Source organism: Pteropus alecto, unplaced genomic scaffold (assembly GCF_000325575.1).
Source record: "Pteropus alecto unplaced genomic scaffold, ASM32557v1 scaffold72, whole genome shotgun sequence".
Taxonomy (NCBI): Eukaryota; Metazoa; Chordata; class Mammalia; order Chiroptera; family Pteropodidae; genus Pteropus; species Pteropus alecto.
In genome coordinates this window covers 22,159,848-22,187,148 of record NW_006436811.1, presented here as the reverse complement: position 1 = coordinate 22,187,148, position 27,301 = coordinate 22,159,848, and the positions used below count along the sequence as shown (strand labels likewise).

Here is a 27,301-nt window from a genome sequence, read left to right as displayed (position 1 = left end):
AGAGAGCGGTTAGTGCAGTAACGCTTAGTGTTGAGTGTAAAGGCCTGATGCACAGTAAGCACCCATTAAATAGGAGCTAACATCATTATACACGTCATTAAAAATAAACAACTTTTACACCTTCCTAAGGGAAAAACAAAATGCTTCTAAAAAAAGGGGTTGGGGCCATAGACAGACTAGTCATCTTCAAGAAAAAAATATAAAAATAGATTTAAAAAATATTATCTGACAAAGAAAGGAAAGTAGAAAAATTTTGATCTTTAATTAGAGTCTGCAGTGTACACTTATTTTTCTGTAATCCATGGTGACATATCTCCATGTAAACATTCAGGAAAAGGGGGATGCTATGTCACAACTTATGAACTATTAATGTGAACTTTGATAACTAAACTTTATACATTATTATTAACAACTGTTTTACTTCATTTAACAATGGCTCTTGAATAACAAAATAAATTATCAGCAATTTCAACCATAAATTAAAAAATAAATTAAAAAAATACCTGTTAAAGTTTCATAAATGCAAGCACAGCAATACATTGTATATGTTGATTGCAGTTCCTATGTTCTTTGTGTAAGGTAACACAAAGATTATTCCTTTCCCAATGCAATTTATGAAACGACTTCATTTTTTTTTTTCAGCTTAATTAACTGCACTTCAGTTAACTACAACTGACAATAACTAGGGTGATTATGAGTTGTGGTAAAAGAAAAGGTCGGGACCACTCGGCAGACCCTGTAAACCTAAATATAACCCAGACATTCTCGTCCCAACCTGTAGCTCTCATTTATTAAATAATTTACAAAGAACTGTTAGAGATGATTTAATGAGCAGGCTGAACTTTACCACTTTGCCATTTTGCTAGTTACAAACATATACATTTTGTCTTTAAAATAAAACAGAACACTATTCATTTCCAACGAGACTAGGTTTAAGGGAAAAACAAAAATGAAGCTATAGATATTTTTAAGTTGTATTATGTTATTATAACTATTTAATTAAAAAGTTTAATTACCAGATCAGTGCACAGTTTCTTGCTTAAAAATGTAATACCTCTCAAAGTAGATTTAAAAATTTTTAAAAAGTAAGCCAGAGGTCAGAATGAAAAGACTTAAATAATCTAACAAACAGAAACAGAACCATTTCCAATCGGTGACTATTAATGGGAATCCTCACTTTATACAGCAGGTATCGACAACCATTTAGCAATTCTTTAAACAGGCACTTGATAGAGCACTTTTCAGCTAGCATACTCAATACTGGGGCCTCACATATACAAAAAAATATGGCTTTATGACAAAGGATTCAAGATGGCAACAACTTAGAATCCAGTGCCAATATGGATTATAACAAATCCAGTGAGTATTTTGTTTTTCAATTATTCATTGAAAATTTAATCCTGATTAAGAATCGTTGGGCAGGAATTCATGGGTAGTTGATGACTGAAACCAACATTTATGTGAAATGCTTCTGTTAATTTAATCTGTGTACATGGCTTAATTATGACTGGGGATTCAATGTATGAGAAATGAATTATATCAGGATTAAAATTTTAGTACCATATTTAGTACCATATCACACAGTACCTTTTTCTTCTTTCTTTTTAAACATGTAAACATGCTTGTCCCTTCACCTAAATGCTCACATTTTAAAATCCTTTGTCCTTAAAACATATGTAATGTATCTAATTTTATTTTTCATAAATTATCTGTCAAAAACCTTTGCCAATCAAACTAAAACCTGTAACTAGAGACAAAGTGATAGAAGAAAATGGAGAAAAATCCCACCCACAAATAAAAAATTATTCATTTAACTATGAATATACTTTACATTCATTTTCTGAATTCCATTTTCACTTTAAACTATAATATGAAATGCATTTTCCTTTATGCATAAAGTGAAGAGTTTTTAATCAGTGTACTACACTGATTTCATAATTATAGTTTAGATATGTATAAGCAAATAATCATTTAACTGATTACTTTTTATAAGACTATTAAACCTGAGTTAACTATTGATATAAGATGAAGTGTTATAAGTAGGGAGTTTCTTATGAAAATACCAAATTCTTTTTCATCTTTATTTCCATGTGGGAAATGCATAAATCACCTTATAACAACGTTCTTTCTTGAAAGTTTATTAAATATATTTCAAAACATTTCATTTATTACCTTTTTCAGTTTTTGTACTGCTTAAATGCAGTTGTATAAATAACATGCTCTGCTTTCTCTGTTCAATTTTTCATACCAAAAGTATGAAAAAAAAAGTCACTATATTTGGATCCTTATTGCACTCTGTTGAGTCAACTCACTTTTCCTTTAAAGAAAATCAAGTATCAGAAATGAGGCCGACTTTTGTGTCCAGATGATATGGTCAGTGGTAATGTCACTGAGGAGAGCGAAGAAACTTCCCAGTATAGACTGTGGGATAGAAAAAGTCTGTAGAGAATAACCATGGAAACAGACTGGCAAAGGATAACACCTATTATAATAACCTGAAAAGAAAAGACAGGGAATGCTTTAACTGCTTGCAAAAAGACAGAAATTATATTCAATTTATTATGAATCTCTGCATATTTTTACATATATATCATAATATACATATATACACTATATACCATGGGTACATTTTATCCAATAAATTTTTAATAGGAAAATATCACTAATGTTTGGAACTGTAATCATTCAAAGGTAAAATTTCTTTAACAGCATATAGATGCCAAAAATAGACTCAAAAGAATAATTTGCTATGCTATTCTCTCCTTAGAGTGTGCACATGACAGAAAATAACAAGAAAAACCAGGTTCCTGGCTAATCTAGTACTAGGAATAAAGCATGCCCCTACCTGAATCTTGGAGAGTATTCTAAAAGCTCTTTCGAAAATCTTCAAGTCACTTCTCTATTTTTGTAGACTACCTTCCTATCTATTTACCCTCTGTAAATACCTCAGGCTCAGGACACATTTGTGCATTCAAGCACATGCTGCGCTGCTTGTAAAGGAGTCCTGGCAGAACTCCACTTTGAAATGATGGAGCTGTTCACCTAAGAAGGTAGATATCACCTGAGCATGGCACTCCAGTCTGCAGTCTGTTAAAGCAACTAGACTGATTTTTATAAACCTATCTTGACTTTTACCATTACACAACCAAAAATTTTAGTCATTTTTCTTAACAAAGGTGTGTTATAGATTCTCTATTTATAATATGGCATTATGAAACAGGCTAAAATATGAACAACAAAGCTATTTTCCATCATTTTGCCTAACAACTAAATTAAAAGTTTTTCTTTTATATTTTGAACTTCTAATATATATAATCACCAGTTCAAAGTTTCATTTTTAAGAATTCAATATTTTGTTTCAAAGTTTTATTTTTAAGAATTCAAGAAATTTCTAAGTGGATAAATAGGCCTTTCCTACTTTAATAATTTCTCAGTAAAGACTCCCCCAAACTATTTTGATCATGTATATTACTCACCTTATCTCTTTGGTAGTCATTAAACATGACAGAAATGCATGCAAGACCTGGATGGCATAAAAACCATAAGATACAGCCCTGAAACAAATGAAAAATAAGTCAAATAAGTGCAGCTATATCTTTATTTTCAGAATGTACCAGATAAAACAAAAACAGTAGCATATTTAGGAGGTCCTACTTGATCTCAAATGGCCTTTAGATAGAACTCGCAATAAAATGTAGAAATAAATTTACCATTGCTGTGACATTAATATTTTATTTCTAATCAAATGGGTATTTCCTGGAGTATATAAAATCTTAAATCCTTTACATATATACACATTTTGATATATTACAAATACATTAAGTAACAAGTCAATCATTGAGAAAAGCAAGGTACAATAGTATAATATTTCTGTAAAAAATAAGAATGTAATGTAACTTCATATTTGCATGTAGGTACACAAAGAAATTCTGTAAGAACGCACAAAAAACTGGCTGACAGTGGTTACCTGTTTGAGGGTTGTGAGTACAGAAGAGAGTGAAACTGGGCATGTAAGAATAGGAAACATGTTAACACTATACTTTTCAAATATCTCTTGTCTATTTTTCCTAGAACCATGGCAACGTATTCTCTTTTGCAAAATTAAATTTGAAATAAAATAATAAGTTAACAAATAGTAGCTGTTGAGGTACTTAGTATATTACAGGTAAGGAAAAAATATGTAGAAAATGTGTTTAGTATGCTACTATTTATATAAAAGCAGAGGGTAACACATAGGAATATATATTAAAAATTCTCTAGAAGGATAAGTTAAAAATTAGTAGCAGTGATATGTGAGAAGGTGATAACTGAGTAGATGACAGAGTGGTAAGAAACACATTTTGCTATTTTTTAAATACTTGTGGATGTTTGAACCTATTCAAAAAATTAAATTATAACATATACAAATAACTTTTTTAATAAAAAAGTTTAGTACTACTTTAAACATTAAAAGAAAAACATTTGTTTCTAGAAACTTTAAAAAATATACTAAGTTTCTAAACAATAAGTACTACTATCCATGTGAAAAATTCAAAAGCAAATGGCATCTTCTTGCCTATGTGGTACTCCAAAGCCTGAAGGGGGTTCCGAGGGCTGCAGGAGCAGCTTTAAAATGCTCTACACTAGGAATAAAAAGGAATTTGGCCCTCCTTCCACAGCTACCTCTTACTGCTCAGGGACTCTGTGGACTAGGGTGGGTCGACTTAAACAGCTTACCAGAATGTTGTTTAAAGTTGCTAAAATGAAGCAATACGGATTGTCTCAATCTGACATAAAAACATAACCTTCTAGGGAGGGAGGCTTGTAATGTTACCGCCCCAACCTCTCTCGTGATCTTTTCCTTTAATAATATGTAAAGAAAAGATCAAATTCATAAAGAAAAGATCAAATTCGCTTTTAGATCCCACTACCAGGAGGATACAGAGACGGGGAATAAAATGAACATCTTACAGTGAAACAAACGGCTGCAACAATATGTCCTCAGCTTCCTGGTTCCATCTGCTTATGCTGAAGGATAACTCCTCACTGTTTGTTAAAAATTCTGAGTAACAGTTCAGTCAATTAATAACTGTTTTTTGAGAAATGCAAACTATATTCTAATTAAAAAAAAATTTTTTTTAAATTCTGATACTATAGAAAATATGTAAAATCCCTATTTATAAATAATCATAAGCCAGGCAAAACTAACCAACCAAAAATTACATGGAAACTACTGTTTTATGGGTTCTGTAAAGTATGGATAAAATCATCTACACTTCACAGGTTGTGAAGATTAAATGAGTTGAAACACAAGAAGAGCTTACAATAGTGCCTGGCACATAATATAAGTTTAATAAATGTCAACGTGCTTATTAACTTCCTGAAGAAAGCATAACAAAGTTGATCATCAGAAAAAGCCATTTTCTAACCAAACCCATACTTTGGCAAATGTGATGTAGAACTCCCTTTTTAGTGTACTTCTCTCCACTGTGATGATCTGGTAGAGTCCACAGCCTAATGACAACGCTAGGCAAATTCTTAATATGATTAGAAGGATCCCTGCTAAATTGTGGTGTGAATGGTAGCTGTGAGGACTGGTATCTTCAAACTGTTCCCAAAGCAGCAAAATACTCTGCAAAACACAATACATTTAGAAAAAAAAAAATCATACCTACTTAGAATAAAGTACTTTTTCAACTCTTAAATATCCCTTTAATAGTGTATAAATATTCCTAAGAGGTTCTAAGATTTACCAGACTATAAAGGTGTCAAGTAATAAAGCACAGGCAGTCTTTTCCTTGCTGATATCCTAAGCTACAGAAAAGAGATTATCAAATGAGATCGCATACAAAAATAAAAAATGCTATTGTTACCACGATTCAATTAAGACATTTCTAAAGACGAAAATAAGTTGAAAAGATTAAAAGAATAAATATAAACTTTTTTCTAAATCCATCTCTTTCTTACTTCAACACCTTATTAGGAATCAAACTGTTCTGCATTTAAGCCTATGATCTCAAAATAACTTGTAAATATCTCAGTATTTTTTATAATTCAGAAGTTAACAAATCAGAATAGCTGATTTCAGACTTGGCTCTTTTTCCAAGGTAACCTCCCTGGGTACAGGAGAGTATATTTTTAATAGTACCAAGAGCAGAGTTATTTATCCTTATTTGTTTGCTCATCTTTTCTCCCATATTGTTACTGTAACAGTAAAAAGCTCAGCAAATTCCTCATTAAGCTGTTCTGTTTATTGCTATTCAGTAGAAATCAATGTCCACATTTCCTCCATCTTTACCAAACATCAATTACTTAAATTACTATAATGTTTTTACCATCACACATAAGTTGCCCTCTGTGCTTCCTTCACTTGCCAACTCAGCTCTCAAAATTGTGTCTTCAGTGGCTTCCAAAGAATTTAGATCAAAACTCAATTATTAAATCCAATGCTTCGATTTTATGAGGGCTACTAGCAAACTCTTCCTTTCCCTATTCTCAAATATTCTACCCTAATTTTATCCCTGCTACTATTCTTGATAGGTGAACTCCTTTGTCATCTGCACACATGAATCTCCTTCTTGGGCTGAATATCTGCTCTTTTTTACTGAAAATGTTATTCCTCCACTCCACCAAATTATATCCATCTGATTTAAACTACGTTTCTAAACTTAACTTTTACAAAAAAGAGGTGCTACTATAGAACTACCATTTTTACAAAAAAGAGGTGCTACTATAGAACTACCATTTCCTACTATCTCCGTGAGGTGATGGATGTTAACTGGCTTAATTGTGATCATCTCACAATATATATATGTATACCAAAACATCAAATTATACACCTTAAATACATACAATTTCTATTTCCACTAAAGCAGAAAAAACACTACCAATGACCATGACACATTCTTATAATTTGAGCTCCCACATTTTCATATATGTATGCCAATACATGACCTGTGGAACATATGAATGTATTTATATAGTCTCTCGTTGCCTTTATCATCCACCTTGTCTGGGTTGTTGTTGAGGACTAGGGCCATGTCTAATGTAGTCTTCACAAATGCCCCCATACACTCTTAATTTGTATTTATCAGTTCTTAATTTGTGTTTGTCTATGATAATGAATTTAAATTATGATGAAATAAAAATTCAATTAAAAAAAAGCTACTAATCGAGAAATGAGAATTTAATATTAACACTACTCTCCACAATTCCTGAATCAAAAATGTTAAGTTGGTAGAATCTTGCCCTTATTTTAATCACTTCTAATTTAGTTCTTTCCCATTAGCCCTCCCTTCCTGGCATTACCTCCTTTCTAAATATCACTATCTTTGATCTGGTCTCTTTCTAAACTCAATCATGTAAATTCAATATACCTATTTCACTCAGCCCCTATTGTACTTAATAAATACTAGAGGTACAAAGAAGAATAAAGCAGAGACCTTATCTTTTATTTAACGAATTTTGTAATTTATCTAATATTGCATTAAAACTTAGATTATAATGTCCTTTACGAAGCCCAGGTATGTATTTTATTTTCATTTATAGCCATTGATGGTCGCAAACTCAGTACAATTTTTTATGTTTATACCTTTCTTCTGAATTTTTATAAACCCCTGTATACAGGCATACAAGAATCCTAGAATAATGTCTAAACTAGCACTACAGAGGGGGAATAAAAAGCACAGAAGACCTTTCTAAAAGACCGAATTTGTTTTTGTAATTGTTTTCAAAATCATGATCCCAGTCTTTTTTATTCTACATTTTGCTTTTTCATTGATCTCAGATATTCACTTGAATTACTTCATATATAATGTAGAACTGAACCTAAAGATCCTTGCCAATGAATGAACCTCAAATTCACTGATTCACTCATTTAATGTTGAGTGCTTACTATGTGTTACAAAATATGAAAAAAGCTACTAAGTAGGAAATGAGAATCTAACCTAATATTAAACATACTGTGTTTGAATAAGCTGGTAGGAAGCTCAAATTTAGGTAAATTACAATTAATTTCAACACTCAGAAAATTAACATGTTACCTGATCTATCACTCTTTAAATTCACTTTAAAATGACACAAATTCCTCATGGGTCCTGGGTTTCAATTTTGAAATGAGATATGCTCACATATGCATTTCTGAATACTGAAAAGCAGAGACAGTGAATGTCAATACTCACCTGTGTTATGACAATGAATACGGCAATGCCAGTGGATGCAGGAGTAGAATCCCACTGGAGAGGTCTGCTTTGAGACTTTTTCATTCTGACTATTGTCCAGCCCATGCATAGACTCAGAAGTAGGTATAACATTTGAATTTGAGAAGCGATGTCAAAAACTAATGGGAAACGAAAACCGAAGTCAACCAAGGTTTCATGATACAAAGAATGTGGTCCTTTCTGAGTTGAGAATATAATTATTTCTTACCCACAAAAAGATGGGCATTTTCAAAGAGAAGCTGATGAAATTCAACAATAAGAGTATTTATGTATACAATTCTCAAGAACTAAAACTTCACCATTAAATTCGTAAACATTTATGAAAATAGTTAAAACAATCACAATACTCCTATTTTAATATACATACATATATATAAATATACATGCCCATATCATATCTTTAAGGTAACTTTAAATTTCTTTGTTTCCCATTTTTTTTTAGCTTTTCTAACTACATAATCCTGTTATCTATATCTCACTGCTTATTAAAAGAAACAAATTCTAAACATAATTTCTACAATGTAAAGAATATTGGTGCTTTCATTTCTCGGTTGCTAATGTTTTTTTCTGATGGCTGAACTGTAACGTGAAGAATATTTTCTAAAATTATTAATAAGAAATAGCATGACAATAAAATGCATAGCTGCTGTAACATCCAATTAATTATCTTGGCTTTGGTGTCTGAGTTCCAAAGACAAATGAAATAGTCCATGAATTAGTGTGATCTGCCACCAGGTGGCCATCACTTACACTGCAGGGGAAGCCTGCTACTTTAAAAAGGATGCAACAAAACCTCCTGCGTCCAGTTCAGCGCTACAAGAAAACAACAATGGATAAGTTCCATGCATATTTTAGAAGCTAGTATTTATCGATTTTAAAAAAGATTATCACTTTTTCATCATGCTATATTTTGAAATAAATATGTGATTGCAATTTCACAAAAGTTTCTTCAAATTGCCATCCATAACTTTGACGTATACAATTTTTACTTCTTTTATATAAAGATACCTCAGAGAAACAGATAAAATTAGCTATAGTATAATACTTATATTTACAAGTTATAAGCCGAAGTCCTATTAATAATATAGTTTTTAATATATATTTTGGCATATTTTCCCTGTTCCACCATCAAAATTAAAACTAGATACTCTACATTTAACTTGTAAACAGTGAATTCTGATAATCAACTGTCATTACATTTGAATGAGGTAAGATGTCATGTTCTTTCGGTTCAAGCACAATTTTCTGTCATCATAGATTTTTAAATGACTGTGATGCCTATTATTTTTATTACATACTCGGTTACTTAAATAAAGAAGCTATAGTCAATGGAATATTCCTACATAAACTGCTAAGAGCAAAAAAAAAAATATCTGGGAGGAAAAACACCTGATTTTCTGGCTCATTTCTTTATATTCTAAGTAATGCATATATTGATATAATACTATAACTGTGAGAATAGGTAAAATGCTGCTTATTTGTTAGTGAAAAATAACTAATTGTAGATAAAAAACACAGATCACACAAAAATCTCATTCTATGGCATTTTATTTAAAATCTTGAAATTTTAATCATTTAATTAACCAAACTGTTGTGAGAAATACCAAAATGAGCAACATCGATTTACTGCAGTTTTTGAAAAAAGACTTTTGCTTTGTAACCTACAGTTAAGAAGATGTCAGAAAGACTAATATGCTGTTTTGCATATAGCAGACACAGAAAATTCAAAAATCCTTGAGTTTACTAACAGCTTTGCCACTGATGGGTTTTTGTCTGTTTTGCCTCTTTGGACCTCAATTTCCTCATCTAAAATGCATAAGCTAAATTAGTTCTAAGGTTCTGTCCAACTTTAAAATACTTGTGATTCTGTTAAACATCCTGAGTCATGTAAGAGAAAAAAGTGTGAGAAACTAAGAGCTCTAGATAATGTTAAAAAAAGGAGAAGCAATTCTTGTTCATGCCCAACAGGTGAACAGTACACTTTCTCTTCACAAGAAAATGAAAGGTTCTAGAAGTCTTAGAATCTTAAAATAGGCAGCAAGGTCAGGAAAAGTGGGTCCTGAAATGATTAGAGAGATTACCATAAGATACTCCCTTAAAGAGTAACAAGACTAAAGGAGGAATATGGAAACACAAAGAAAAGTAAATCCTAAAATGGTGCCATATTCAGAATCTACATTTTTAGAGCCAATCTTAACTTTTCCAGGACTAAAAATGACATATGACCTGATGTCCCTATGAAGTTCTCTTTACAAAGTCATACTTATAGAAACTTTTAAATATTTTTTCTCATCATGCTTAACTGAAAAATTACTTCATAAGCATTCCTCTTATGGAGGAACACAAAAAAACAAAGGTGTGAGGTCAGCTCAGTTATAGGTGTACTCGATGGCACTGGGTCAGAATAGAGAAAAAGAGTCACAAAAGAGATGAAAATAGGAAAAAAATCTTCACCTTGGGGTAAAAAAAACATGGATCCGAGCCTTGGCACTACCACTCAATAGCTGACTGACATTTAGAAATGTGCTTCATCCACTGAGAGTCTTTATCTGCAAAATAGGGATAAGCAGACCTACACTTCACTGAGGTTTTATTGAGGGTAAGAGAATGCATATAAATGTGCTCTAAAAATTGTGAAGAGCTATACATATTATTGAGAGGGAACTAAACAGGATATACGGGAAGTAAATCTGTAGCCCTGTTTTCAGTCATGCTGAATTCTAACCAACCGTGAACAGAAAAATTATATTATGACAAAATATAATTTCCAAAAAAAGGAAAACAAAAAAGAAGCAGACAGTAAATTTACATTGAAAAGAAAATGCTCAGAAAGATACTCACATTCTGCCAAACTTCCCATAAAAGGTACCCCTATTCCATCTTTGGAGTAACTGAGGAATTGAAGAGCAGAGTATTAGTGTAAATTATAAATGTGAAAAAAAAATTGTTTGTAATCAAATCAAGCATAATTTTGGTGGACTAATTAGGATTAATTAGACGTAATGATGAACACAGTTTTAGTGGTTGTGAGTTACCTGGAGAAATGAATGTAATTAGCTAAAGCTGAACCAGCTTGTAACAGCAATGCAGTTGTCAGAACCTTTAAAATCATGTGCATGGGTCCTCCTTTCTTAATAGCCTGCCACAATGATTGAGCATAAATGCAAGCAATCACAAAGTACACTAGGACTAGGAGGAAAAAGAACTCATGTAACCCTGTAAAGAGAAGAAAGGAGTTTGCTTCAGTAAAATAAGCCAGTTAGAGTATTGGGTTGCTTTCAAATCTCCCTGTCAATATACTTCCAGAACTTGTTTTTTAACGGGAGTCATAGCATTCATTTTTGTAAAAGAAAAACAAAAAAGAAAATTATTGAAACTTAAAAATTTTATACTTTTGGATAGTTCTAACTATAGGAAGGCAGATTAAAATAACGTCAATCTATAAAAAGCACAGTAGTCAGGGCATAAGCCCAAAGACTACCAGAAGATTATAGTTTTGTACAAAACCAGTAAAATAATTATTTCAGAATGGCTAAATATAGTTTTACCCCCAAAGTAGATTCCTTTTGTAAGATACTTAGAAACAGATTTAGTCAGTCTACAATAGTATACCCTGACAACTGGTCTCAAAGTGTGATACCCGGGCCAGCAGCAGCAGCATCATTAAGAAACTTGTTAGAAATGGACATTCTTGGGCTTCATCCCAGATCTACTGAATCAAAAACTCTGGGAGCAATCTGGGTTTTAGTAAGCATTTCAGATGATTCTGATGCAGCTAAAGCACAAGAACTACAGTTCTAGAATGTACCATTACCTTAAATTTCCATTTGGACAAAGCTTCAAAATACCTGTCATGACCAGAGCCCCCTTCTGAAGTAAACTGTCTTCAGCCCTGGTCAAAGAGGAAATACTACGGTGACCATGTGATTCTGCTCCAGAATGTAACAAATGGCTATCAATCCACAGAACAGCCAGTAGCCAACAGCATAACTGGGTTCTCAAAGACAAGTTAGGCTAATCACATTCTTTTGAGAAATTAAAACATGGAACATGGAAAGAATTAGGCAATAGAAATTGAAGTTGAAAGGAATTGATATTGGGATGGGACAAAGAAGTCAAACCAGGCCACGATAAAATAAAAATTTTGAGTACACTGAAATTTTCAGTGAGCAAAGGAAGCTGGTTGGTAAGGACGAGAACAAAATAAATATGCAGATTTTATATTAAAAATGGTGCCAGTCATTAAGTGGTATCTAGTTCCTACTAGTAGTGTTTCAGAACAGTTTTCATGCATCCTCTAAATAAACACCTCCTTTTTCTGTGCTATCTAGAATCTTTTGACTGTGTCTTCATTTTTTGAAACTTCCAGAAAATTTTTATAATAAACCACAGGGCTAGCTTGAGTTTAATAGCTTACATTTACTTGATTACATCTAGAGCTAGTCCCTAATATTAGGGCTTTTATATTCCAACTAAGTAACACTGGAGTATAGTGACAGTATCTCTGAATAGAGCCACCCCTATTGAAATCTGTGGATGAACAGTCTAAACTGCAGTCACTTCCATTCCAACTGTGAACCCGCTCATTTGGGGTAAACTTCAATCAGTAGGTAGAGAAGGGACTACTTCTATTACACGGAAAATAATTTTAGAAAAGCAATCCAGAAGTGACAAATAGTAGGAAAAACAGTCAATAAACAATTCAATCCCAATCATATTTTTGGCATGGTTAGCAGAAAAAAAAAAAAAAAGGAGAGAAAAAGTATTTCAACCACTGGGTGTCTCTCCTGTTCTGCATATATAAATTTTGATAATCCAATTCTCTGGTCCAGGTTAAAAGGCAAATTTAGACGTCAGGAAGAGATTATCAAGCAACAGAAAAAGCATATTTTCTTTTAAATTTCCTTACATAGAAAAGTATTCCAGTTTTAGAAATAATGGGACAATAAGCCTGGATTGTTATAGTAATGAAATAAGATGGAAAACATGTTAAACATAACTGTGAATCAATAAAATTCTTTTTGCCAGCTTTTGTTTTAAATCCTGGTTTTCATCTTTCCTTCTTGGTATAAAGAATTAAATATGGCATTCTATTTAAAGTTTTATTTGTTTATAATTCTTTACAGAATATCCAATACAAGTTAAAGTTTCAGACTCCATTAGGTTACAAATCCACCATGAAAAGAAAATCCTTAGACAATTTACTGAGTAATCAGAATAATGTAGGAGAGGGAGACACTTTTGAAAATGAGACATATGCCACCAGCAAAAAAATGTTTTAGGATTATTCAAGCTTAAATATATCTTCTAGAAAAAGCTAACATTATAACCAACAAATTTTGAGATGATAATATTAAATAACTTGAAATAGGACATATGTCCTACCTTTGTTCATTGATTTTTCATCAGTTATTCTTACTTTGACCATATCTGCAAGATAACTTTAAGGATAAAATATTGGCCCTGCACTCAGTGTTCCTTTAAATAAATTATCTCTTGAAAAAAAGTTTTTGTTTTCAGTTATCAACCTTATTTTTGTTCTGCCACTATTCTTCACAAGAAAGCAATCTGTTCACTTTGAAATTAAAATCTAATTTTAAAACAGATGGATACTAGGTATTAAATTTTACCTACACATGAAAAATCCTCTTAAATGAGCATGCAACAGGTGACGAACACTTATGTTATTAGAAAATGTATAGATTTTAAGGCAAACTTAATGAGAAGAAGAATTGGCAAAATTCGGTGGAAAGAAAACTTACAGGACAGCTTCAAAAAAATTCAGCTCTAGCTAAATAATGGGAGATGGGAGAAAAGAGGGTAAGAGAAGGGGAGAAAGTCACTGGGTCATGGGTCGGCACCTGGAACACTCTTGACTACCCACAATGCTTGCTGTCTCAGAGCCCAATGTCCACTCCACCCTCAAATGTCTCAAGATATATCTGTATTAGTCAAAACCAAAGAAATTCCATTTTCCTTGCCCTAAGAGGTAAGCCTAGCCCTGGACTTTGACTCATTGCTGTACCCTTATCTTCTTTCTGACACCTTCTATTACATTTTTCTCATGTTGTACAATGAGGGCACATGACCCAGTTCTGACCAACAAAATGTGATGAGGGAGCCTCTGGGAAGGTTTGCCATCAGTCATCCCTCAGTATCCACGAATCCTGTGGATATCAAAATCTACAGATGCTCAATCCCTTACATAAAACAGCATACCAAGATGTGTCAGGTGAACAATGCTCAAACAACAATTGCTAGAGAAAGAATGAGGATCTTTGAAAATGGCTGAAGGCTACAGCAGGGTATGCCTACCCATCACTTCATTCACATGGATTTAGCGTAGTGCTTGGCACATGACAAATTCAAATTTTCCTTTTTGGAACTTTCTGGGATTTTAAAAAATATTTTCAATCTGCAATTGGTTGAATCTATCTGCTGGTACAGAATCTACGAATTTAGAGGGCCAACTATATCTAGATGTGATGCCCAGAACTGCTGCTGTCAACTTTGAACATGACTGAGCTGGCCTAAGGACAAAGATGACAGTCAAAGGATAGCAGGATAGAGAGCTACTGAATAAAATACCCTGAAGAAGCCTTGAGAATTCTTGTTATGTAAGATAATTAATTTCCTTATTGTCTATACCACTTGCATTAGTGTTTTCTGTTACCTTAAGCCAAAAACACTCCAATGTATTATCAACAACATGTTACCAGAGCTAAATGGAAGACCCGACCCATTATCTGTTGGGATAACAGAGGCAAAAAGGGACAAGAGAATAGAATGAACATATCTGGAATCTTAAAAACAGTGAAATGGCAGATGTGACAGAGCTTGTAATATCATTCCAATAAAAACCAGTCTACTTTAGATGATAATGCTTTAACTCTCAGAATTCTGACTACTTCTTTTGGTCTCTAACAAGAACACAAACAGTTAATGAGGATTCTAATTTTTAAGAAGGAGTTTTATTTTATTCTACCTTAAAGGATGATATTCCTATGTAGTATTTTGTCAAATGGCATCACACTTGCCTTATTTTGTTTTATTTCATGTTTTCAAAATCTAGAACAAGTGTGTAAAATACAGAAAAAAACAAAGTCTGGTAGATATAAAATACATAATTGGTTTGAAAGAAAGTAAATTATAAAATTTAACCAGAATAACATGCAACATTAATTGCAGCTATTTGCACCAGGTTATTCTAATTCAAATCTCTCATACATGTGGTTTAACATCAATTCTCAATAAAAAGCATAACAAATCAATTTTCCCTACTCAGGGCAGAAGATTAGACAAATGAGCAAAAGTGTCTAAAATGAACTAATTGGAGATTATTCTCTGGAAATGAATTCCATACCTGAGCTATGGAGTAGAAGGAATCCTTCTTAAGGCTCTACTTGAAAATCAACACATTACCAAAGCAATGTGGAATACGGACTTTTAGATCAGTGGTTCTGTGAGTAGTGACCAACTACAAATGCCTGGTTTTCACTCCAAAATTGAATCTATGAGTCTCTAGTTGAATCTATAAGTCTTCCAGATGCATACACATCTGTGTGTTGGGTTGAGAACCACTGATTTAGATTTCAATGTAGAATTAACTACATTTTATGGCAATGTAGAATAAATCACATGTTAAGGCCTTTAGGCATTTTAATCAATAAAATGATGTGATCCTTAAGAATTAAGCCAGCAACATAATGAATTTGAATACTTCTGAGTACTTCTGGCACTTTTCAATCATCAATCTCTATAGATTAGCTTTGCATAGAGAGAATCCCATGCTTCATGAAAATACTATAGTGAGGTTTTGTCCCTCATTTAAATATTGTTGATGGCACGAGCAATGTAACTTTCTCCATTCTACTATTGAAAAAATATATTTTAGACTTAAGTGTAAGCATCTAATCAAAATCAGTCACAGGAGATTGGTCAGAACAAATTAGGAATAAGAACTGAATCATAATGCTTAGTGTGAACTCTAAAGAAAGAGCTGGCCATAATTCAGGATGTTGAAAATAATACTAGAAGAGATGGGAAAGGTTCAAGATGAGCCAGAGTGAGAATGATCACATTCAGTGCCCAAGTAGGGGACAGGGCACAAATCTGATCACTTTATGGTCTGTGGTCAACGTTCACATGTCAAATTGGGAAAGAGGAAAGAGACCAGAAACGAGAGCCTGGACAAGGAGGTAAGAAAAAGTATATCAGAATCCAGCAGCATCTCATGGATCCATACAATAAATAAAACAACCTCTTTAGCCAAAGGCCTACTACCTAGACAGCAGTAGGGGGTAGGGCTTATTGATCTGGATTCCACTAGCGGCAGTAGGTTTTCCATGTACAGTGACTGTATGCAGCAGAGCATTACTTCTTATTGAGCCTTGACCAGTCCTAAAAATAAGTATCACATGAAATAATGAAGTCTTATGGTTAAAAGGGACCTTATAAACAATTTAGTCCAACATGCTATTTGTAGACATGAGTTTCATCAATGCCTTTTCAACCTATGAAAAATAAATGCCAACATCCTTTAAAAAGATAAAAGAAATGGTAGGACTGATTTAACTTCCAATAACGATCTACATTGATCTAAACTACCATTAACTGAAATTTGACCTTTAAGTTCATTTGCATTCAAAAACTACTTGAGTAGCTTACCCTTCTGTCATTTCCTTTACAGAAAAAACTTTTAAAATTAACTATTTTAAAACATTTAACATCCCACTTTGACACTATGTGTAGGGGGTGTGTGTGTGTGTGTGTGTGTGTGTATTCAGAACAAAGGATTTTTAAAAAAGTTTACCTCTTGTGACCTACTGTCTGTAACACATGCTCCTTGAGCTGCTTTTCTAGCTGTGGCAATTACACTTTGAACTAAACAACTGTAGCCTCAACTCCTGCCCTAGCTCTATCTACCCACCTCAATGGCCAATGAGATACAAAGGGACTGAATTTTTCTCTAAGCAGATTGACTCTTCTAAATGAGTAATGAACTTCTGTATCCCTTTTCTTAGAGAGACAGCCTACAGATCTTAGTTTTCATTCTGACACGTTAATTTACAAATCTATTAAGATACTTTATGGCATGCCTATCTTGAATCACAGGAAGTCATTCATTTCTCTTTGGGCTAGGTATCTCACTTCGGTAGTACAGTACATAGTCAAACTAAAATTTTGATGAAATATTTAATGGGAGTAAATCTAATTTTGGAAAGCATTATAAACTGATCACTCCTAAAATGGTTGAAAGCTCCAATAAGGGCAATTCTTAAATTTGCTCAAACAACCTACTGAAAGGATGGTCATACAAAGTAGCACAGTTTCTAATCTCTATTATTGAGTTTCCAATTTAGATTGCTCAACTTACTAACATTTTTCTGTTTATAAAAATAATGCTAAGTTATCATTAAAAAAATCTAAAATTTATAGAGGAAAATAAAACTATTTATAATTCTACCACCCAACAAATGGAAATAATCTGTTAATATTTTTATACTTCTGTTTATTCTCTATATTTTTAACATATTTGAAATCATACAATATAAAATGGTCTTTTTTAACTTAATAGTATAGCTATGAATATGCTATAGGAAGATTCATTTAACTATTTCCTACTGTTGGACACATAAGTTTTTTTAATTTTTAATATTCTAAAAACAATATGAAAAACATTTATGCATAAAATTTTTTCTGTATTTAGAACATATATTTAATGGATATTCTTACCAGATTCTCCAGCACTAAAATGATCAAGTGGATTTCCTTCAGCATCGGGGTTTAGTAACATCATTTCAAATGATATATCTTCCACCTGATAATTCTCATTGTCATCTTTGCACGTATACTTGTCTGCATAAAACATGTGCCATGATTGTGGATATGGAATCTGGGACACTGTCAGATTATGTTCAGTCTGGTTCATGGTCACTTTAAAGAGAAAAAAAAAAATGGCACTTTCAAAGCAAAATTCTCAAATGTATTCATTGTTTTGGTCATATAATCAATTTTAAGTTAGAAAGCTCTTATTTCTTGTTGCCTTAGAAATCCAAACCCTGTTGTAGTATTGGGATATGGTTTGTAAACCATAATGTAGATAAAAACATATATTAACAAAAGGAATCACTATAAAAGTACTATGAAACACCAGAAAGTAGAATGGTTTCACTGAAACTCTGAATTTTAATTTTAAATATTTTCAGATTTTTTGAGTGGGTTAGTGACATTAAAATTTTTTCTCATTGTAATAAAATACACAAAAAGTTACCATTTTAAAAATTTTCAAGAGTACAGATCTGTGGCATTTAGTCCATTCATAATGCTGCATAACCATCACAGTGACATTTTTGGAAATTACCTATTTGAGCTAAATGTAAAATGGAGCATTCAACATAGGAAATCATGTCTAAAAGCTATGACAAACACCTTCAAAAGATTTTCATTTTCCAAAATCTTTTTCTGATTGGTAATTCTTTAAAAAGGTATGAAAAGTGGAAAAATAGAAATTATAAGAAGAGTTATACTGGGTTAGGTCTACATAGTGGCAGGGGAGAGGGGACTCATCAGTGTTGCCCTCACATAGATCTGTGCTTGAATGCTGACTCCAATACTTACCTTCTATGTGACCTCGGGCAAGTTACATGAGCAATGACACTCACTTTCTTCATCTGTAAAATGAAGATAATAGAGCAAATAGCTGATGCTAGGACTACGTTATATGAGGGACTATGCATGGTATCTGGCATACAGTAGTTGCTGAATAAAGGTTAATACTCCTTTTCCTTTCTTTAAAACAAGGTAGTTATACTAACAAGTGGTTCTCAATCCAGGGTAATTCTGTTCCCTTCCAGGGCATTTGAAAATGTGTACTGACAGTTTTGTTGTCACAATAGTTGAGAAGATACTTGGCTGTGTATGTTAAGCCTCATGCAATCCAAGGTAAAGTCTCACACGATAAAGACCTAGTCCCTCCAAAATGCCAATAATACTCTCTTTGAGAAACACTAAAGGATGTCTAAGATCTCTTCTCGATTTAAAACTATGAATCTGACCTAAGAGATACTTGCTAACACTATCAGACAGTTAGAGGAGAGCAGTGCCTCAAACACTTTGTATAATAAAAAGAGAAGAGTTAAAAGAGCAAGTCTTAGCCCTACTACTTACTAACCTTATCACTCAGCAAATAAATTACTTAACCTCTCTAAATTTGCTTTTCAGTAGTAAAATTAAGATACCTGCCCTATTTCTCTCAGATTCTCGTGAGGAGCAAATAAAATGGTATATGAAAATCTTACATATTCTTAAAATACAAGATTACGATGGGCCCGATTCCCAACTCCAGACTGCCCCTACAGCCAGCTAGTCTAGATCTTCTCAAGGGAAGAAAAAAACTTTAAAATAAATAAAAGCCATGTCTCGAGATAACTGTGGAAATATGCATATGAAAGAGATTTTAGAGGACATTGTGAAATTATTCATTTTCTTAGGTGTAATATGATATTGTGATTATGGAGAATAAGGTCTTTATGCTTATAAGGTGTAGGCTGAAATATGGTGGTCAAACTGCTCATGATGCCCACAACTTATTTTCATAGCTCCATTAAAAACGAAAATCGCACACATACAAATGTAAAGCAAATGCAACAAAATATGTTGGTTGTACTATGCTTTCAATTTTCTATATGACTGAAAATTTTCCTAATAAAAAGTTTGGAAAATGTTATTTATAGGTTGTCTTTATAAATGAGATACAGATGTATCTAGTCAGAATTCAAATTTGGACTTCACAATTAGGAATTTCATTAATAGCAGGCAAACTGGGCAAGATGACTTTATCAACAATACCACAGCACTTTTTTTTTTTTTTTGGCTATCTTAATTTAGCTGACATTTATACTTTCTTTTTTTTTTTTTTTACTGTACAGCTTCTAGAGAAATGTAACAAAGATTCTAATTTCTGTTAAAGATTTGAAGACTTTTAATAAAAATTCAATATATAATCAATAAGTGGCTCAGATATAAGGCCTTTGAAATATACATCCTAGATTATCTAGATTAATCTAGATTATATAAAGGCTCTGCTATGTTGCTGTTCTATCATTTGCACTTTTTCCCCTTAGATAAAATATAAAAATTAACTACTATATTTTCTTAATATTTCATTTTAAATTATGCAGATTTGCATCAATTTAAAACAAGAGTGTACTTCATAAAGCAATAGTGCCTTTAGTTTCTGTCCTGCTGCCTTTTTCGGCAGGCCTGTAAAACAAGCCTCTTGAAAAAATTGTGTATTCATTGTTTTTGAGACAAGACTACAGCACAGCATGCATTATCTATGCTGACGTAATTAGTACCTCAAATATTAACAACACTTGAATTGCAGAGAATGGCATTGAATGGATAATTGTCCAATTATATTATAAAAGGAAATGAATACTACTAACAAAATACACACAATAATAATATACTAACACCCTTTAAATGACTTACAAACATACCAAATGTACAAAACTATGCACATGATGTATAAAGACACTATTGAATATGTTTTATATACAAAATTATATTTAGCTCTTATAATCTGACAGCAAATCACTCTGAATCTCATTAAATTTTTTTCTTACATAGAAACATCATTTTCGGTGCTTTTAAATGTCTTGTTTGCTTGCTGTAAAAAACTACAAAATAGTTTCCATCATCTTTTTAAAGCTGATGTTTTATAACATTACTGAATGAGGACAAAGAAGACTGAAAAGTAATTTCTCAAACATTAATTTGGGAGAATGTATACTCACAAGTTACATTTGGCACTAGAGGATTTTTCAAATCTGCTAGCCTTTTCATAGTTCATGGCAGCAGAAAGGATTTACATGGGTGTTAGGCATAGTTAGTGAACTCATTACTAAGTAGGTGAAAGGCTATTAATTCTTAAGTCTCATTAATGGCCTGGAAATGAGAATTATTTCTACAAAGAATTATTTAATAATGTGATACTACTACACTGTCATGAATTTAAGGATATGCTTTTTGCTCCAATGCACCAAAGCTCCTAAATAATAAAATACTATAAATAAGACAACTAATATATAAAAGTTAGAAAAAATAGTTTTTCTTAAGACTTGGCTTTTGTTATTGGGAAAGGAATTGATGAAATATGTAGAAACTGATATATATCTCACCAGTACTTAATTTATTTCAGGCCCCAAAATTTAACAAAACAATCTCCTTCCTCAAAAATTCCTGTTTCCTGAGATCTTCCATTCCAATAATTGCAAAGAATACCTTTACACTCAGAGAGTAGGGAAGAGAAAGAGAAAATAGAAAAAGAAACAACAGCAAGAGGTTTCATAAGTTACAGCACTATATATATGCAACTCTGTCCTAAAGAGTTATAATTAGAATCACAGGATTTTAGGATTTTCAGAAACCTTAAGAGAAAACTGGTCCAGCTTCCTTGTTGTACAGATAAGTAAAGTGTGGCTCAAAGATAAGATTTTGTTATAAGTCACTAGCAGTGATTCCCAGTTTTGTTGTCTTTCTTTTGTTACCATACTGTTTCCCTGTACATATAAGTTCTTGACTGAAGATATACGTGACTGATAAAAACATTATGATTTTGCAAGTGTATACAGTATTGGTATAATACTGACCATGTGATATAAGAAAACAAATTGATTCCTATAGCTCTAAGCTTTAAACAACCTGGTAAGCTTTTATTGGAGAAAGAAAAAGACGATGAAGTGCTAAATACAAAGCAAACTACCCACAAACCAAAAAACCCCTCAAACACTAAGCTCTATGATAATTCAGCCTACAAATACTTAGTAAAAGGCTTAACTCCGCACTCAGTATCCTGAATTCTCATTCTCATAGTTCCATGTAACTAACATTCATAGTCTTATCACAATTGTAATATCACATTTATTCACATTGATGTGGTTCATTCCTGTCACCCCTACTAGCGTTAAGGACTGAAATAGTTTCTGTATTTTGGTCCATGATTTATTACTAGTGCCTAGCATAGTGCATGAAACAACAGAAGTGCTCAGTGAATGAATGAATGAATGAATGAATGAATGAATAGACCAAAAGAGCTCTGCTGCTCTCATTGATTTTTATAACAAATAAATAAAATGTAAAGTGGTAACTATAACAAGTGCTGTGGAGGAAAACAAGAGGCTAGAAAAACTCGAGTTAACTTAGAGGATGGAGGAGGAAAGGAGAGAAAAAGAAGAACAAGCAAAGGAAAAGCTTGTGAAAAGGCTCAGGATAGCACGAAAATAAAACAAGCACTACAAATGAAGTGGGAGGGGAACAATGCTGTGAGATGAAGTTGGGAGTAAGCAAGGGCCAGACTATGATGGCTTTGCTGATCAAGTTAAGGATGGTTATCTTTGTCTTAGGAGCAGGAGGAAACCACTGAAGAACTTAAGGGTGTGGTGAGGAAGTGAATGGGACATAATCAAATTTGCTGTTCAGAAAGATCACTCTGGTTATGGAGGGAAATTAGCATGGCTGCAGTGGCCAGGGAGGAGGCTATTGCAATAGTATAGGCGACAGATTATGGCAGCTTAGAATAACATGGTGGAGATAGAGACGAAGAAGTGTAGATGAATTCAAGATATTTAGAGGTAACTTATTGATTGCAAAGAGATAGAGAGGTTGAAGAGGGGAGTGTTAGAAGACTCTGGTTTCTAGCTTGTTTCCTAGATAGATGGTGGCACAAGTTACGAAAAAAAGGAACACTGGAAAAGGACTGGGTTTAGACAGGCAAGAACTTTTTATACATATGTGGAACACTTACATGAGCAAATTGGTATAGAAAGTTAAAGATAAATGATAATGAGCACTTGCACAAATGTCTCGGGTAAGTTCTGAAATTTAGGATTGAAGTAAATAACTATACGTAACTGTCTCTTTGATATCTGAATCAATTAGTTCAGACTTCTGCATATTGTCAATGTCATCACAAATATCTGAATAAAAGATCCCTACAATGAGTGGCAGGATTGGGAATACTAATCTCATTACTATTCTGGCTAGCCACCTTGTGAGGGAATCAGAGCTGCTAATGCTGTTTATTCCTAGATGTTTAGAAATGGCAGTATTTTACTTGACTAGACTGGATGTTTAGAAATGGCAGTATTTTACTTGACTAGACTAAAAGAAGATTCAGAGACTCATCCATATGCAGAACATGACAGGGGAAATATAGGGGAAAAAGGAAAGAATAATAATTCCTATTTTTTTCTCATGGATGTTTCACATGGCTAATGTCTCTGACAACCAACTAACTTACAAGAGGTAAAATGGGTAGCATGGCACATGTTCTTCATTTCTATATTAAAAAGATCTGCATTCAATCTGGATAACTAACATCCTAATAAGTGTGCCAGTGTTAATGAGAATAGAAGAATAGATTCAGGCAACTAGGATAATAAAAGTAGAGGCTCTCTAGAGGCAACCTAAATGTTTACAAATGATGTGGGACTGGTACATCCAAAATGATACATTGTGTCACCATATGACTAGGTCCCGTGTTCCCATAACATGTTGCAAAATAGCGTTACATGAGCTAAATTATACAATTAACTGAGATAATACATTGTGTTTAGTGCTTAGCTCAGTGCTGGCAGATAGTAAGCATTTGACAAATTTATCACATTCCATGCTGCCACTGTGTCAAAATATATCTGCCATATTGGTATGAATTATGTGACTGGTAAGAAGTTGGAGTAAAGGAAATTACCTGGATATATTCTCAAAAATTTTGAATGATAAAGGGGAAAAAGGCATTGTATGTTTTGATCAAGGAAAACGTTCATTTCCTTAAACTTCAGCTTAAAACATAGTAGACAAAGTGTTATCAAACATCTTGGAATGTAAACAGTTTATTTCAACATTAAGGAGGAAAAAAATATATCTGATAATCAAAGAAAAAAAGAGGTACTCACTCGTCAACTGAGCTTTGGATAATTTTTCACTACAACTGTAACCATGACTGCTTTCCTGCAGCTTTAGCCATTCCTGGGCTTGGAACAGGTAGAGTTTAGCTTCTTTTCCAACAGCAACTGCTATGTTGTTGATTCTGACACACAGAAGAGCATGGTCACCTGGACATTAAAATAAAAATTATCAACTAGTTTGATCTTGTACAAAAGTGCAATGGTAGGACAATTCAATACTTCTATTTATCAAAATGGGAATTTAAAAATATAATTTCTTTTACTCTCACTTAACTAGGTATATCACATTAGAATATTCCATTCAGATGCAAATTGAGATTATGTACATTAATTATCCAAATCAATGTGTGGTGTTTCCTTATACTTCAGCTGATAACTGATGACATTTCATTGAATGAACAGCAACATCTGTATGTGGACCTTCACTATAATAGAATTGTTGCCTCTTTTTACAACCACTCCAGTGTCTTTAACATTTGTTCATAATCTATAGGCATTTCCTGCTAAGTTTCTTTTGTTTTTTAACGACATGGCTGTTAATATTTAATTATACTTTTAATGTAAACAATAAACATAGTTAATAGCAAGAAAGTTTAAATAAATCAATTTTGTGGTAGACATTTACACCTGACACAAAAGTTGACATCTGTGACTTTTACATGAGAACTTTCAGAATATATGTTGTAAGTCTACTATAGAATACCAGCTACATTTAAGGCCCAGAAATAAATGGCAAAAAAATAGTTACCTCTATGGTAATGGACTCTGGGTGAGAAGTTGGAGATTGCTTTTCATTTTTCATTTTAAGGTTTTCTATTCTCTTACCATCGTTTTTATTTTGGCCAATATAATGATCACTTTGATTAAATGTTTTAAATAAATGGCAGTATGATTAAATGTTTTAAATAAATTTAAATGTATAGTATGTATCAAAGAATGTCTAAGCCTCCTATGTAAATTGATTAGATTATAAATTATCAAAAGTCTTAAAAGTGACTTTAAGGCCCTATTAACATCTTAAATCACATTCTGAATTATTAGAGTTCATTTTCAGTGTAGTTCTAGTATTATTTTACTGAATTCGAATTCACTGAAAACTGATAATACTTATATATCTATACACACACAGAGAGAAATTAAAATACTTGGGATGCTCTATTCCTCAAACTTTCTTGAAAAAATCTGGATTTATTACATGTTTCTCCTCTGTTTACCAGGTAATCATCATGAAATACTGGGAATGTCTAAGCCTTGCTTCTAGACATTAGTAATAACCCATGTCACAGCTTCCACACACCCTAGATTTTCAAGCGCTGTCCAGACAGTGTCATTTATTGTAGTGACATTGCTATCACTGTCAGTAATCAAAAGTATAGTTACAGCCAGTTAATTAAGAAACTAAAGTTTCCTAAAACTAATAAAACTCCATTTCTAGAGTTTCTATTTCATTCACCCAAGGTCTATCCCACATTGGACTTTGGAAAACTGGGCTGAATCTCCTTTTCTAAGCTATTTTGAAAACTTTGGATTAAAAAAAAATTCAGGTTCCCCTCTCTTAACTACCAATTCTGTAATTTTCCAATACTTAAGATTGTTTTCCTATATCAAAAAGTTTCTCATTTCTATTATCTTCTATGAATCCTAAGAAAAAATTCTGATCTTGCATCTTTTAATGCTAAAGACTGTATGAATCAAGGATCCTAACCTTATCGAGGCAACGAATTATTTGAAATATAGTAGCAGCCAAATTAAGAGTACCAAGAGTATGTATCAAGAAAAATTTTGAGGGTGTAAATAAATACAGCAAAGGGCCAGGCCTGGTTAGTACTTGGATGGGAGACCACCTAGGAAGACCAGGTGCTGTAGGCGTAAAAATACATACATACATACACACACACATACATACATACATACATACATACATGCATACAGCAAAAATAAGAATTGTAACTTCATTCACTGAAGAATTATTGATTTTTGAGGGAGACCATAAGGTAAGAATCAAATGCAGTTCTAATTTCAGAAGGGCCAGAGAGGATACAAATTATGACGCTTCCAGGATACACTTACATGAATTTCTGTCAAGTTAATTCTAGGCTTTATGGTCCATAGTAAACCTACTTCTTTAGTAGTGGAGTAACCAAATTGTTCTAGCAATAGTGACAACTAGGTAATCAGATCTTTTATTTGGTTTCCAAAACCTCTCTACTGCAAGTAGGTTTTATCTAATTGTTCTTAAAAAACAACAACGAACCCAGAAAATCTACGTTCTGGGGCTTAAATTCACAAATAATTACAGTGCCTTAGTATATATGATCAGGCTGAGACAGAAGTGAGCAAATGATGCTTCTTCGAGACTCTCAAAAAAAGCCAGCAGACGTGTCATCTGTTCAATGTTTATATGGGGAGGGTTGGGGAGGCGGTCCTTTAGGTGCAGAATACAATCAGTAAGCGGGGGAGGATGTTAACAAGGGTGTAGGGAGCAAGAATAGTGGGGTTGGCAATAAACGCATCCCACGATGCCGGTGAGTTGCGGTGCAGGAGGGCTGCGGGCGACGCTGGAATTAAATCCAGGTGAGCTGGGTGAATTCTCGGTCCCGCCGCCTGGCTCCAAGTTTCCCCACGCAAGGGGAGGAGGCACCGCCCCCAAGATGTGCCCACGCGCCTTCGTCCTTCTCCCCGCCCCCCCACCTACCGTGGAACTCGAAGTGGCCGATGCTCTGGCCCTGAGCGTCTCGGGCCGCGGCGCTGCTGAAGCTGCCTCGCAGCGTTTTACCCTGGCCGCCCAGCGGCCACCAGCAGCAGGTGAGGGCCACAGCCAGCAGCCGCAGCACCCCCATCACCACCTGCCACTCGGCACCCACACGGCGGTCCCTAACCGCCAGCGGCTGCCAGTCCCACGTCGGCAGCTGGAACGAGGGAGGAAGGAGTGGGACCCGTGTCGCGACCCGCCCTCAGGCTACTGACAGCCAATAAGGCGGGCTCCTCTACCACGAGCCAGAGATACCTACCAATCAAAGACTGAAATGGGCGGGATGTGCACATGAATGCGTCCCATCATTTCCCTGCCTGTTGACTAGTTCCCGCCTTTTTTATGGAGACTCAAGAGGCTGTTGCTTCAGGTTACGGAAA

The 27,301-nt window shown here is 33.6% G+C and overlaps 1 protein-coding gene across 1 annotated transcript; it reads right to left on the bottom strand.

Moving 5' to 3' along the window:
* Positions 1 to 811: 811 nt before the first annotated feature.
* On the bottom strand, positions 812 to 27,301 carry GPR180 (G protein-coupled receptor 180). The gene is made up of 9 exons (XM_006913811.3): positions 26,865 to 27,301; positions 24,158 to 24,316; positions 17,934 to 18,134; positions 11,234 to 11,414; positions 11,040 to 11,089; positions 8,160 to 8,317; positions 5,420 to 5,611; positions 3,477 to 3,554; positions 812 to 2,495 (listed from the first exon to the last, which is right to left on the bottom strand). The coding sequence occupies exons 1-9, from the start codon at positions 27,007 to 27,009 to the stop codon at positions 2,337 to 2,339; spliced, it is 1,323 nt and encodes a 440-aa protein (XP_006913873.1). The 5' UTR covers positions 27,010 to 27,301; the 3' UTR covers positions 812 to 2,336.

Coding starts and splice junctions, on each gene's coding strand:
- GPR180 (XM_006913811.3), bottom strand. CDS start 27,009: ATGGGGGTGCTGCGGCTGCTGGCTGTGGCCCTCACCTGCTGCTGGTGG. Junction 11,415..17,933: donor TTTTAGTGCTGGAGAATCTG/GTAAGAATATCC, acceptor TTCTCTTTACAG/GGTTACATGAGTTCTTTTTC. Junction 8,318..11,039: donor TATGGGAAGTTTGGCAGAAT/GTGAGTATCTTT, acceptor GTTTCCCATTAG/TTTTTGACATCGCTTCTCAA.